Here is a 15,252-nt window from a genome sequence, read left to right on the forward strand (position 1 = left end):
CACTCCACTCATCCAGGGGAGAAATCTAAAGCTGCTGAACAGCTCTAACAGCAATGCAAAGAAATGAAGAACAATTATGGGAAAAGAGAAAAAAGGCTTATTTTGACTTTTAGCAATACCCCCATGTGGTTCACGTTGCACACTTTACACTAACTTAAGTGCACAAACGTAAAGGTTCTGTGCAATGTTGACAAATTTGTCAGGGGAAAGGAGATGTTAACATTTTCCCCAACACAAAAGCTGGCTCCAGGAATACCTGGCACTTTAGGCTTCAAAGATATGGGCTGAAGTAACAATACAATGAATAAGCAATTTAGTCAAGGTCACTTGGTGTATCAGTAACAAAAATCCCTGAGCTCAGGTAGAAGAACCTCCTTTCCCTGACTGCCAGTTCAGCAAGTCTTAACCAGCACTGTGAAATTCAAGAGTCAACACTGAACTAAAGAACAGACCTGTCTGACTCCACACCCAGGTAAGATTTTCTGATGAGTCCTCTTCTGGCACTGTTGCTCTCGGCTACAGGACAAACCAAAGGCAACTCAGCTCTTACTGCAGATGTTTCAGGTCTGTACTTCAATGAGCAGGGACGGCTTTGTGGCTCTGTCCCTGTTCCAGTTGAACAGCCATGCTGGACCGAGTCCTTAAATAACAGAAGTCTGCTTCGCGCCTCTGAAAGACTCCCAAGAACTCACTGGATAAGCATTAAGGAGATGAGTATTGGAAAGGAATGACACTAACAGAAAGATTAGAAGCATGATGAGAATTTCCAAGTTACATTGCTTTAGTTCTTAAATTAGTCTACAGATCTGTCCATTTTGAAATTAAATTTATTACTTGATCAAATTGAAAACAATATACAGGCTACCAGAGTCTTGATTTCATCCCATGTTTGCATTAAAAAAACAAGCACAACTGCAGACATGTCAGACAACAGGAGCCCAGTTAGAGAATGGAAGAACAGAGATGCATTGGAAGCCTTGGGATATGTGGCTATGCTCCTCAAACAGTGCAGAATCAGTTCAACCCAGCTCAAAACACCGGGAAGAGAGAGAAGGGGCAAGGAGAACGGGTCCTACTACTGACGGTACTGTCTCTGGTCATCTGAGGGGTCTGCTGATGGAGAGAGAGGTCTCCTAGAAGTCCAGCCACAGGCAGAAACATTACTGCAATCAGGTGCTTTACAAAGAATACAGTCACCTTTTTTAAACCTTATAAAAAGTAATCACTGGCTTGCCAAGCTCATCCTTGAATTAAGGGCAAGCCACTATTTGTTTATACTAAAAATGCTTTTTACGGGTCCAACCTGAACCAGTCACAGATGGAAGCTTCATGAAAAGTGAAGTGAGGAGGTCTACTGCCTGCAGCATCACATGCAACAGACCTAACGGAGGGCCATCAGAGCTCCCGTGGGGCATATTAACTGTGGTTTCCTACTGACCACATTCAAGAAGCACCCGCCTAGCTGATACTCTGGCAGCACCTTGCTCTCACTGGAATGATGCTGTAACAGGCATAAATACACTTCCAAAACCAAACCACTGGAGAAAATTATTATCAGTCCAGATCAAAGCACAGGTAACGGAAAGCATATGTACCTTTGAGACAGCTGCTCTGTAAAGAGCTTTTATTGCTACCTTCAAGCCATAAACCCAATTGTTTTTGCAAAGTCAAATAATATAGACCCCTCAAACATCAGGGTCACCAAATTTAAGTTCATGTAGAGAAGCCAAAACGCAGTTCAATCACTGCAGTAGGTAAAATATGCTCACATTTGAATGATGCAGCACAACAACTGATGGAAAAATTGGGAAGGCCCTTTGGATGGCAGCGGTTTCCAACACAGTGCAGCCAACTGACAAGAGCAAATCTGGAGCCCGCCGAAAATGTAGTATAACAAAGCTCCTCTTCCAGAACAAATACTAGGCATAGGAGCACTCGAAAGCCACTCAATACTGTTAGAGGTGGGTGGCAAAGCCTGCTGCGGTTGAACAGCACCAATCCAAACAAATCCAGCTGTTTCGTACTACGTCATCATTTTAGGATGAAGCTGTTGAGCCAGGTGTTTGCAGCACAGGTAGCACGTGGCACCTAAAATGCGCATTTAAGTTATATGGCAGTTTGGGAAGAAAGCCTAAACACAGGCATCTTTTCTCTGGAGTGAGAATGGCAGATGATACGAAGAGTATGTTTTTCAGTAATATACAGGTAGTGTTCAGCCTATGAGAATTTAATACCAAATCTTGATACGCTAACAGAACAGAGGCACGTTTGTTAAGGCCCTGCCAGCTCTTCTCCACGTTTGCTCACAGCACATCACTTCAGAGATGCTTACGCACAAGCTAAGACGTCAAAGTGCAATTTCGTTCCTATTGCCTAGACCAGAGTACCTGCAGCTACTAGACTCTGGTCTCAACAGATCCTAACTTTATCGAGTCAACTATCCCATTCATCAGAAAGCGATTTAATACCCTGAGACCAGGAGTTTTAGACTTGTTAAAAAAACAAAACAAAACAAAACACACAAAGGAAAGCCACTATCTCCTTTCAGAATCTGTTTAAACCTTCCAATACTGATAAACGACGTATTCTACCACAAAAATGGGCCAGAATACCTCTATGCAAAACAGTGGTTGTGCAAATCTTGCTACTCATATCCGCCTCCTGACCCTATAAAAATGTAGGGCTAAGTAAGATTTTCTTTATAAAAGTTGTAGTTTATTTCTTTTCTGATCAAGAGTTGCATCACTACACAATACTACATTTTATTGCTAATCACAAATCGATGCACCGGGGTTTCAGAAGAGTTTGGTTTATAGCGTTCCTATGTAACAAAAGGAAAAAAAGTTACAAATCCAGACTCTGCAGACACATTGCCACGTCCCTATAGAAGCAGGGATGCATTAGGTCTGTTTCATTAGAAAATTATCCTCTTGAACTGTTTCTGGAGAACACGTAACCATAATTTTCTCCAGCAGGAAAGTCACCCCATCATTCCATGCAAAAAGAAGGTGGCCAATCTGCTCCACAGCCTAAAATCCCTTTCCTACAGAATGGGAAAGGAACATGTATTTACACGGCTCCTACTGTGGTGTGTTAATGCTTAAACTACTAGGAGCAAGTTGGCACATCTTCCAGGTAGACCTACTACCTAGCTTAACTCAGCTTCCTATTGCTGGGGTAGCAAGTTCTCTCCAACACAACTGAGATGTGCCTTACTAATACTCCGTAAAAATGCTGCGGTAACCTTTGCCAGACAGCAACAGAGCAGCACTCCTGCTTCAGAAGAGCATTGCGCAGCCTTTCAGCAATACATACAGTTCAGTGCTTGCTTTATCTGCCTCAGACCCAATACTAGCTGCTGTAAGCAAAAGCCTGCGGCCACACGACAGACAGTGCTGCCACAGAAGAGGTACTGCACAGCTTCAGATACCTCTGCCCTGTCATCCCCAATACTGTGATGCTTGGATTTCAAGAAGGGAGAGTTAAGGCTCTGTCCCTTTGGTCATTATTGCATTAGAGGGGGTGGGGAGAAACTCAAAAGAAACTCTTTGGGGAGCTGAATGTCTATTGGGAGCTGAATTCCTATTCTTGTTAGAAGGCTGCACTGCGCAGGGCTCAGATTTCATTGATTCTGAGGCACGTACTGTTACAGTTAAACTTATGATTAAGTAAGTCAAAACAAGTATCAGAACAAAAATATTAAATGGAGGGTTAAATAATTTGTCCTATAGGATTCAGTTTCACATTTCACCTGTTCACACAAGCACCTCCTGTCTGCTTGGATCTGAACAGCCTACAGCTCAACCCTCAGAAAGGAGGTGCTGAGAAACAAGAGACTGAAGCTGCGTGCAACAAAAAGATGGATATAAATATAAAAAAAGGTTCAATTTCAAGCACCAGTAATACTGCCTGCTAAAGCCCAGGTGTGGTCACCAGGGAGACTCCCAACATCAGGAATATTATTCAATTAAAACAATAGACCGTACTATTCTGCAGCTGCCAAGATTCCTGGCTACAACTCCCAAAAGAGTTTGCCACCTGTCAAAATTGTCTCTAATAAAAAAGCAAGACTGCTCGATGAGATGAAAGCAACACCCCCAAGCTGGCTTAATCAGTAAGGACCCAACTTCAGACCAGGAGTCTGCAGGCATCAGCTTCAGCAAATGGGATCTGTTTCACTATCCAACAGCTGCCTTTCAGCTACTGCAGAGCATCAGCTTTTTAGCTTCCTTAAAAAACAAAACAAAAAAACCCTGGATTCGAAGCATCCAAATATGGCCTGTTGTACTGGAGCGTTTAAATCCTTGGGGGAGGTGGGCATCTTCGTCCTCTGCCACAAGCAGTGTTTACTCCATGATGGCCCGGTACAACGCAGGTTCAATGTAATCTTCACGGTAGCGTGAATTGATCACTCTTTGTCTCTTCCTTTCTTGTCTGACCTCCTTCTCTGCGAAGATCTCTGTGAAGCGCATATCTGAAGCTATTGACTAAGAGAAAAACCAGAATTAGTCACTAGAACACAGATCAAATGCCTGCCTCCACATCCTCCTACAGCATGTAAGAAAGAACCAAGGCAGGACACGTGGGAACATTCAACCTTCTTCAAAAATTGACCAAACACAAGAAGAAAAACATTTAAGAAACTGGATTTAAAAATCTGGGGATAAGTTTAAGTGAACGGTAACCAGCGATCTAAAGAATCACAGGTTTCAAATTTAACTGAGTAGCTAATTTAAGTTCACAATCACTTTCTTAAAGGAATAAACACACTCATCTGTTCCAACTTTCAAGCAGTCTAGGACACTTTGTACCTCATGGAGCAGGCATGTTTAAACACCTGGTCACAGCATTCAGCTATGATACGTTCTTTCTTAAACCTCTAACATCTTCTGTGCCTGCCAACAGATTCTGCATTAGGGTGTGCATGATCATGCTCTAAAGCACATACCCTAGCATGCTCTCCATAGTTTTATCTTTTATAGCAGGAAGAATAAAGCAACACAACAGGGACCCAAAGGGGCTGTGGGATCTCCGTTCTTGGAGATAATAAAAACTCGACTGCAGAGAGCCCCGAGCAACTTGTCTGATTACAAAGTTACTCCTGCTTGGAACTGGTGTCCAGAGCAGAGACCTGCAGGGATCCTTTCCCACCTGAATTATGTCACAAATTTTAAAACCAGCCAGTTCTCTTGATGCCACCCTACTAAGAGCTTTTCAGAACAAAGGGTAAGTGAAGGAACTCGGCCATTCTTAGCAATGGGAATAGACAAGGAAACTTATGAATACGGGCATGAAGGCACACTAACCTGCCGTCCCAAACAGTGACACTATGTTATAAACTTCCCCCTCTGCAGAAGGAGAATTAAAGTCTCTCCAGAGCGAGACATAACTTTGCTTTTGTAGCCTGATCAACTACCAAGCTTCACAACAACCAAGGACAGCATCAGATTGTAATCTTTTGCTGCCACGCACTCAGCTTACTGTTCAAGAACAAATTAAGTGAGCTTCTTTAGTAGAAGTTTGCACCCTGTTTACCTACCAGCCTTGACTTCACTCTCTTAGGAAGCTCCTCTTCAAGAGTATACACATCATCCCTTTTCACCATCAGCTGTGACCCATCTTCAAATTCCACCTAGAAGAAAAACAGAAGTTGTTCTGCCAGAAGCCTCAGAAGTTAGAACCCTCCCACAGCTATGCAGAACTTGCCTTCTCCTCCCCACAGAGGCCTCTCATGAAATAATCTCCTACCACTTGAATTTTGTAAGATATGTATGCAAGTAGGCACACTGCAACACAGCTTTAACCAAAACCTCACCAATCCCATGACAGTAAAAGTAGCCCAGTGAGTTTTGTGATATTCTTGTAACACTTGACAAGACAGCCTGGCCGGTCACTTTAGTACAGCCTGAACATTCATCCCTTTGGAAGTATGCAAGGCATGATGCGCTCTCACTAAACACAGAAAAGCAGAACTAAACTTATTTAAGTAGTTTAAGCTACAGCAGACTCTGTTCCTGAAGAACCGCAGACCAGCAGTTTTTCAGAAGCTGACACTTTCAAGTAAGTAGCCAGAAACAAGTAGAGCTGGAAGCAACCACTTTGCTCTTAGCTCCAGCAACTGTTACCAGCATCTGACATTGCTGACAACACCGAGTAACTTCCCCTGAAGTGTTTAAGCCTGACTCCCCTATAGCTGTGCCGGCTTTAAGAACAGCCCTGTTAATGTGATCAGTTTGTCAGGAATGATAAATTTGCAGACAACAATTCTGTACCTGGTACATCTGGATGGCATGTGATGCGACAAACTTGGCTCCATAAACTTGTCCATCTGTCCATCTCACCTGCACAACCTCCCCTTCAGCAGGGGGACCTAGCTGAAGACAGTCTCGACTCTACAGCATAAAGGAAGAAGGTGGGAGAGACAAGAAGAAGGGTAAGCAGCTTCCTTATGTGAAGATCCAGCAAACCACCAGGGAGTCCATCCCAGTCACATTGCACACCACCCCACTAATTACTCCATTTTAGGGATGGAGAACTAGGCTGAGAGACATCCATCTAGGTCACCTGTATTTAAATCCCAACAACAGGCCCAACTTCAAAGTACTTCATGCAGGAACAGTATGCAAGTATCACCAAGTTTCCTTTCAGACCTACCACTGCTAAGCAGCCAAAGATTAGCCGCACTCCCTGTTACGCCTGCTCCTATGTGCCCTCAGCCTCATGTAACACCCCTCAGGCCATCTTGCAGCACATCTCAGCCACAACATGACCTAGGGCTGGAGCTATTACCAAATCCCCTGGTGTGTCTGCTCTGCAGCAGCAAGAATTGACTCGCATCATGTGCCCTCTACCGGAGCCATACTCCCACTGCATAACATACCACAATGTCCTCTGGATACAGGTTATCACTGAAGGAACCATCATCGAAGTTGACCTCATAGAAAGTCTCCTTTGCAAGGCTGACCACTTCGCATTGATAGAAGCGACCGTTCTTGTGCTTGCTGATGACAATCTGTCCAGGTGACAGATCCTGGAGTGCAGCCTTAGCTCGCTGAAGAAAAAAAAAAAAGAAAAAAAAAAAAATCATTTTTTCCACAACATCTCAATAAAGAATGTGTTGAGGATCATAGCTCCAGTGCTGGCAGACAAGGAAGCAAAATATTTTCATTCAGGTAAGTAACTCCTCTCAAAATCCTGCTGATGGTGTCTTGAGTGAAGTTCTGCCTCTGGAATTTCAAATGCTTAAAGCCTAATCTGTTAGATGCCGCTGTCCTTAATTTACTCAGTAAATTAAGCTCTCATTCTTCAGAGCAACTCAATGCCTTTACAATAAATATTCTCTAATAGATTGTTGTGGTTTTGACGGCTAAGAGGGCTTCATGGGAACTTTATAAACTAATCAATCACTTAAACATGAAAATCTGTGACCACTCGTGCAGCCTGCTGGAGTCCCAGCACTACTAACTCCTGCATATTAAGTATCTCAGCATAAACCCCAATATTATTCCTCATTACAACAGCCACAGGAGGGATGTAATGCTCTCGGTCCTTCTGGGCTGCAAACCAAAATACTATAAAGGACCTGACTAAAAATCACTTAGAACTGCAAAACAAAATACAATAAAGGATGTGACTAAAATAACTCAGAGCAGCAGCAAGGTTGAGATCAGAATCCAAGACCAACACGGTTAGATTATACTGAAAACTGTAAGAGTGCCAAGCCTTCAATGCAGTTTTATAAGAACCGCACAATCTAAAATTTTTCAGTCCCTCCAAGATACTGCAGTTCAAAGCCTGGGAATCACACACCTACTCACCTCTGCCTGAGATGGAATCTTATGCCTGAAGCAGGTAATGAAGACAACAAATGGCCAGTCATCAGGCTGCATCATGACTCCTGCTGCTTGGGCACAGCTGACATGAAAGGATGTGGGACACCGACCATGTGAGCACTGTACACAGCAACCTGCAATTCTCTTTCTTCGTTTCTTGCAGAAGATGCATTTCTGTGGACAGGAAACGAGAGGTTATTGATTGGCACCAGCTTTTACCCCACACAAAGGGCTAGCTGGTCTCAGTCTGATACTGTGCCATTTACTCTCTGTGAGAGCACTGCTACTTTCTGATTAAAAAGAAGCAGAAGACTACCAGTTCTAGTTTACGACAAGGCAATAATTCACAAATTTAAAGTAACCCCACAGATAAAAAAATGTACCAGCTCAATATGCACAAAGCATGTGACCCAAGGATGCTAGCAACTGGAGATCTTGGATTAAATCAACCTACAATGCTCCAAAGGCAACAGGGCCTTTCAAGCACTTGGCTATTAAGTTACACAAAGACAAGCAACAGGATTAGAATAATGGGCAAAGACCACAGAAGTAACAGTTAAAGTTCTATCTACTACCAGTGACCCAATTACACTTGGGTCAGGCCTGATGGGCAGTTGTCGGAAAAGAATGTTATCTGTAATACACTAGGATATGCAAAGCAGTTAAAATATTTTTTGCCCCCTACACACTGAGCTGTTAGAGGAGTTAAGTACAGCTGCTTTCTTGCTGAAGACATTCACACATTATACAAATGCCTCACATATCCTGAAAGATCACAGTGCTCAATAGCAGTCAATAAAGCAAGTTAAATACTAGGGGATTAGACAAATCACAAAAAACCCAAGTATCACCATTACACCACTGTATAAATGTCGTTTGCCCCATACTGAAAACTGTGCCCCCCTTGCTGGCTCCTCACCTGAACAAACATATATCAGAACAGGGAAAGCTTCAAAAATTGGCAACAGGAACAGTTGCGATTTCCCATGCAAAGAACAGAGCAGATAAAATTGTTCAGTCTGGAGAGGAGATGGCTTGGGTTTGAAGGGATACGCAAAGTGTCCCAGATTCTGAACGGTGCAGAGAGACACTTGGAAACCCCACCAGTGAAGCACAGGTGATCCTTACCAGCCTGAAGCGTTGCAGGGGGATTTTGCCAACATCTACAGGACTCCGCTCTGCAATGTTCACAAATTTTGCCTCCAGTACAGCTACAGCACACATCACATGAACCCACCTGTCAGGACAGAAGAAGGGAAAAAGAAATTAATACCATTAGGCAAAGAGTGGCTTTGGAGTTTAAGTACAGTTCTGTTGAGTTTGCCATACAAACCACAATAAATAGCCTCTGAGAGCTAGCAGTGTAATCTTCCTTCCTACTGCTAGTAACAGGGCACATGTGGAGCAAAACCAAGACTTCTTCATACTTCCAATCTACTACTACCAGGCTTTACAGGAGAGCAATTTAGTGTGGCTTGTGCTGGTTGCATACCTGCATTATAAAAGCCTGCCTGATAGGTTTATTCCTTCACAAATCTGACCCATAGCAACTGCTTAGTCACTACTGAATTACTTTTGAGACCATGACCAAGAGGTTGAGGCTCCGTATGACATCCGCAAAATTTTTGGAGACCGAGCTTCAGTTACTTCCTGGTGCTACAAGTGTGTCCCACTGCTATTTCACATTAAATAACTTCAGATGATCCACCACACCAAAGGACACAGGACAGGCAGCTGCACACAGTATACTTGCTGCAGAGGTACCCTGAATTTCAGTATGTTGTGCTACTTAAAGCTATGGTTGCCCTTTGCCTCCGTTGCCACCACACATTACATGGAGAAATCAAAATCCTCTGTGAGAAGGTACTGAGAGATGTTATCTCATCAGGAATCTTAACTTTATGTGGTATATTATACCTCTGCACATAACACCTCTGCACTATAAAACGCAAAGCAATTAACAACTGCTGTCAACAGAATGAGGGTGAGGTATTACCTGAAGAGATGATGACTGCTGCATGTTACCACAATGAACACATTACCATAGCCCCCCGCCCCCGCAGTAACACAAAGTGTGAAAGGTGGTGGTGGTCACTGTTCCACCAAATGCAGAATTGGCTTTACTAGCCTACCCTCAGCTACTTAGGAATCGAGCTTCTCCCTTAAGATCAAAAAATCTGGAACACTCACTTGTCATCATTAGCTCTCTGCAGTGCTCCTCCTCGTAACGAACACAAACAGCAGTCCTGGCACAAGGAAGAAAACATTAGCTGAAAGAGTGACATTTGTTTCAGAACTTCCTCCTCAAAATGCAAGTCCAGAGGCAGTAAATGGTTTCACTGTCAGAAGAGAGCTAACTACCTTGTACAGATCAGCCCTTTAGCTCTCAAAAGCTATAGACTCCAAGTCTGTTGAAGGCAAGCAGACCTACCACTGAAGACTTGGTTCAACTTGTTTGTTACAGGTTCCTTTTACAACTGCAATAACCTATATCCTCTGAGGATGTGTGAAAGGATCTGAACAATCATGAGCAAATACAATTTGCAAGGTTGACCCGTTCTGCTGATCTAGAGTCTACACAGCTTTTTGAGGGAATCCCATTCTTCTTGCCTTCTTCACACAAGCACATGTCCCTAGTTACTACCCGAAGTTACTTTCTGCTTTAGAAATAGTAGCTACCATAAATTAAGACAGACAATGGAGCTATTCCCACATTCATGCAGAACATCTTCCCTATGACTCAAGTGAGTTTGGCAGCTTTGCACTAGTTAAAAGGAGTATATCACTATGGCTTAAAAAGTACCAAAATACAAGAGACTGGCTCCTAAACATTCTCTAAATTGCCTTCTTTTCACAGGAGAGAATAAAAAAACCCCAAACCAACAACCACAAACCCAAAACAAATACCAACAACACACTATGGAAATTAACTTTGTAGCCAAGTTCCCCGACACACTAGATTCCATCTGTGAGGACCTTATGAAAAACTTTACCTCTTCTAAGGCATTTTCTGTACACCTGGAGCACATCCAGTCTTCAGTAGCCTTGTCAGGGGATACTCCGTAACAACCTAGAACAGACACATCCCACTTAACAGCTTACCTAAACTCAGACCCATTCCCCCAGAGCCCAGAAGTAAAGCAGGACTTAAAATCAACAAGCCTCAGGGTGATGCTGTATATTTGAAGTTATCCGTGCAGCCAACTCTGTATATCAACGGCCATCACACAAGCACATAGCATTCAGATAGGGTCTATTTGTCACGTCATTCAGACTTGGTCTATTTGTACATTAAACAGACCGGTAGAGGCTTGCTGTGATGTACAGACCAACTACAGAGAACTTCAGGGTTAAGTCTAGATGTACTCACTTGCATGAACGCAGACATGGCAGTTCTTGCAGGTGATGAGTACGCTGGTTCCGTCTTCCTCTAAGTAGGGAGTTGAAAGGTTGAGGTCAGTGCTGCAGCCAGTTGTAGTAAAGCACATTTCAGGAATCAGGGGTTTCGTTCGGATCTTCCCATCCCCAGCAGCTGGAGTTACTCCAGAGTTTTGACTGTTGCCTCCACACTCTGCCTATAAGAGATGGACAGGGAATTTAAGTTTTACGTGTAAAACTGTCTCACATCATCTTTACTCACCCATTATTCCATACATAAATCCAGTTAAAGAAAGAATAAAGATGCTGAAAAATTAAAGAGTTAGTAGGTTAGGTGAAAATAGAGTTAGTTTATAGAATCCTCAGCTACTGCAGCTTCAGAACGAAATTATTTTCTACCCAAATGGCTGAAGGTAAGGTCTGAACTGCATCCCTCTAATGAGCAACAAGACACACGAACTGCATCTCTTCTGACAGAAGAGGTGGAATCATCAAGCCCACCTCATGATCTGTGGGCAAGAGCTCTGCTGCATTCCCCCCTCCCCCTAATACAGAAGATCATAACCCTGCTATCCAACACTGTACATTTATCTCACTTCAATACCAGAGGATTGTGATCCCACAAAGAGATACCTATTGCAATCCTCATTATTTTTCCCTAGCGTAGTTTTGAACAAGCCTAATAGGCTTTGAAACTAATTTCTTCCTGGGAAACAAGCAGGCTGAAAGTGCAGTTTCCCACTTAAAGCACAGGAGACTTTCACACTAATCTTTTGTAATTTATTCACCTAAACCAATGTCAAACCAAACAGCAATTGCATGTAAAGTTTACAGAGATGCTCTTCCATTCAAGTTACCCTTCTTAACAGCTAAATAGAAATTAATCTTTTGCTTTGAAGAAATGTTTCAAACCATCTTTGGTACCTCACAGGCCACCACAAAAGTAGCTTGCCTAATCTTTTAAAAATATTAATAGCAGAAATTGCAGTAGCAGAATGAAGCTGCATTGTCCCTCCTACAGTGCATCAAAATGTGTGGAAAAAAAAGCCCAGGTAAGGATCACAGTTGGAACGGAATGAATACGTTTCCAACAAGTCTTATTTATTCACAGATCCTGTAAAATTTACTGATTTACACTGAACACTGCACATCAAGCAAAAGACTAAATGCCTGAGGGAAATCTATACCAAAGTTGAAGAAAATGAGACTTTTTTTTTTCCCCCAAGCAGCTAGATACTTTTTTTCCTTCACAAAGGAAAAGTGAGTATTTGTCTGGCATTTTGTGCCAATTTTTTATTTGAATGGGTAACTGAAGTGAGTTCCCAGGTTTGCTAAAGACTTTCTGAAGTTGGAAAAAAGACCCAAACCACAGCTCAAATCCTGGAAGAGTTTCTGCTTCGCTGCCTGGTGTAGACAGACATTTGAAAACCTGCAGCTAGAGTTTTCTGCTTAATAGTTGGAGTTCTAAATGCTAACAGAACTTAAACTGTCCTCAAATTGTTAACTTTATACACTGTAAGCACTAGTGAAATCCCCATGTAATATGCAGCTTCTATGTAAAACTTCCAGTCCTAACAAGAACCTCCTCTCAGACAGAAATAGCAAGATCGAACAGAAACTATAGTCTATGGTTTTCACGGAAATTAGGAACTATATGCAATGTAAACCCTCAACAAAAATTTGAGGTCTTTACTTTCAAAACTGCAGTGAACATATTTCTAGTGCCACCATAATCATACAGTGATCTCAAATGAATCAAATACGCTTAGTGTATGGGAAGGGATAAACCATCTTTAAGCTGCAGGTCAAACATGCAGTCAGATGACTATTCAAGATTCCTTAAAATTGCACACCTTAGGCACAGAAAAAAAGTCAGCATGAGACTCCTGCGTAAGTCAACATGACAAAGGGTTCTGCAACCCATCCCAAGCTATGCATTGCTACAGCTGCACTTTAGCACATTTTCACATGCCATAGCTACTGTCAATACGGATATACTCCGAGTAAAGACAGCTTTCTATCTACACCACCATGAACACAACCCTAAATCCTTTTAAGTAAAAGGTTTTCTTCCTTGTCTGCTCCCCAAAGACCATGTGCTATGAGTGGACTCCGTGTTTTTTAAAAAAGCGTAGAAGTGAAGGTGTCAGTCTGGAAAAGAGAAATGAGATTTTATAGTCAGCTCCAGCAACATTCAAGCTCCATTCTGTGGTTTGAGCAAAAGCCACAGAACACAAAAGCGTCTGCTGAACAGCTGAGTGAGCCCCTGGGAAGCCACGGGCAGTCCAGCGCAGGTGTGGTGGGGTTCACCCAATTGTGCTCTCTTGGAACAATTCCTTGGGAGACTGCAACACTGATACAGCTTTTGTTAACTGGCAATATGCAAAACTATGTTTTTAAAACTATTCATCACAGCGACAACCTATTCAGTTATCTCTGCCCTAACAGATTAACCGATTTGGACTACACACCTGATACGTCTGGAAGAGCATACAAACAGCACAGTAAGGAGACTGCTGAGCCATGGTCCGATTGTACTCTTTTTCAGCCTCAAAATTTGGTGGCCGATTCTGCCACAGCTGGCTAAGTGGCTTGGCCCATGCTTCTGTCTCCTCAGCCTCTTCTTCAGGAGTTAGTTGCTCCGATGCCTCTGTGATAAGAGATCATTAATTCAGTGATTATGTGTCCTTTTATAGATACCCTTCTTGCAAATGAACCTAAAAATGGCAAGAAGTTATGAACGGAGATGAAAGAAAGACTGCCAGAAATCAAATTGACAGAAGGGTGATGGGAGCCAGTAACTTGGTCTCCTTTTTAAGAGGTTTCTACTAATCAAGCAACTGTGCAGACACAAGATAGGCTTTTGGAGTGAGAACAGCACCAGCTCCAAACTACGTCAAGACTAAGGCTGTCAGCCAAAAAATCTGGTGGTGGTTTTTTTTTTTAAATCATGAATATTTACATCAATTACTGTAATGCTCCAAGGCAGATGCAATTATGTGACAGTGTCTGGTACTGGTTTAATTTTCCTTTCAGAGTTGTGACTTTCCAAAGAATGGAACAGGAAAGAAAGACAACACCATTTGAAACACAAAAAAACCCCAAGATCAGCACTCGCAGAGGTGTCACTTGCTGACTCCTGTTTATTGTCAGTTACTTAATGGAATACCCCACACTTTCAACAGAGGCTGAGACCCTCTCCAGTTTCCCAAAGAACACGAGCCTTACTCACCATCATCACTAATGCAGTCTTTAACCAAGAGCGGGTGATGGCGTGGGAGTTTGCTCAGTGGCTGGCGACGACCCTTGGACTTCTTACTCTCCTTCATTGATCTTATGTACTCCTTTGCTACCTGGATAGGGAGAAGCAATTTAGCAGTCAGTTAGCATATGCCTTTTTGACATTATTTTTCAAGGAACTTATTTTGAACTTAAAGAAACCTCTGCAAAATGCACGCGTGCTTCAAAAATTTTATTTCTAACAAATTAACTTTAGCTCTGAACTAGCTAGGTTTCTGAAAGAAGTTGCAGCACTTTTGCTTGCGAAAACCAGACAGAGCTGTACTAGCTCTGTTGAGCCATTAGAATAGAGAATTTTCACAGATCCCAGCGTAGCTTTTCATGCAAGTCTGTTTATATAAGAATCGTGTAAGAGACAGAAACAGAGAAAGACAAGTTGAATGGTTCAACTTTAAAGAACCACGATAAGAAGCCTCACGCATTCTGGAGAAATCCTCGGTTTGTGTCTCAACTTAAAAATTCCAAATTTAAAAATAAAAATATATTAAAAAAAATTATTGGGTTCATTGGCATCTTGAACTAACAGGGATGAAGGAAACTTCATCTCTCCCTGCCTATTACCTGCACTGATGTCTTTCCAGACAGACTGGAAGAAGGAGACTACTACAAGGGTAAGGGAAGAGGAAAGAACTATTATGTAAAAACAAGTGACACACTGACAAAATTACTACTAACCTGACAAGCAACGCAATAAAGGCAATGATTTAAACAGCTCAGGAAGTCTCTCAGTAGATAAGAACCT

The 15,252-nt window shown here is 42.4% G+C and overlaps 1 protein-coding gene across 1 annotated transcript in view; it reads right to left on the minus strand.

The window, feature by feature from the left end:
- Nucleotides 1-3,631: 3,631 nt before the first annotated feature.
- KDM4A (lysine (K)-specific demethylase 4A) overlaps nucleotides 3,632-15,252 on the minus strand; it is a 26,148-nt gene continuing 14,527 nt past the window's right edge. The window contains exons 11-21 of the mRNA XM_009884866.1: nucleotides 14,443-14,563; nucleotides 13,682-13,860; nucleotides 11,203-11,407; nucleotides 10,826-10,902; nucleotides 10,023-10,078; nucleotides 8,961-9,069; nucleotides 7,818-8,006; nucleotides 6,881-7,051; nucleotides 6,273-6,392; nucleotides 5,540-5,632; nucleotides 3,632-4,487 (exon numbers count right to left, since the gene is read on the minus strand). Coding sequence (XP_009883168.1) covers nucleotides 4,347-4,487; nucleotides 5,540-5,632; nucleotides 6,273-6,392; nucleotides 6,881-7,051; nucleotides 7,818-8,006; nucleotides 8,961-9,069; nucleotides 10,023-10,078; nucleotides 10,826-10,902; nucleotides 11,203-11,407; nucleotides 13,682-13,860; nucleotides 14,443-14,563 — 1,461 coding nt within the window. The 3' untranslated portion in view covers nucleotides 3,632-4,346. The remainder of the gene's footprint in view (nucleotides 4,488-5,539; nucleotides 5,633-6,272; nucleotides 6,393-6,880; nucleotides 7,052-7,817; nucleotides 8,007-8,960; nucleotides 9,070-10,022; nucleotides 10,079-10,825; nucleotides 10,903-11,202; nucleotides 11,408-13,681; nucleotides 13,861-14,442; nucleotides 14,564-15,252) is intronic.

This window comes from Charadrius vociferus, unplaced genomic scaffold (assembly GCF_000708025.1).
Source record: "Charadrius vociferus isolate BGI_N301 unplaced genomic scaffold, ASM70802v2 scaffold163, whole genome shotgun sequence".
NCBI lineage: Eukaryota > Metazoa > Chordata > Aves > Charadriiformes > Charadriidae > Charadrius > Charadrius vociferus.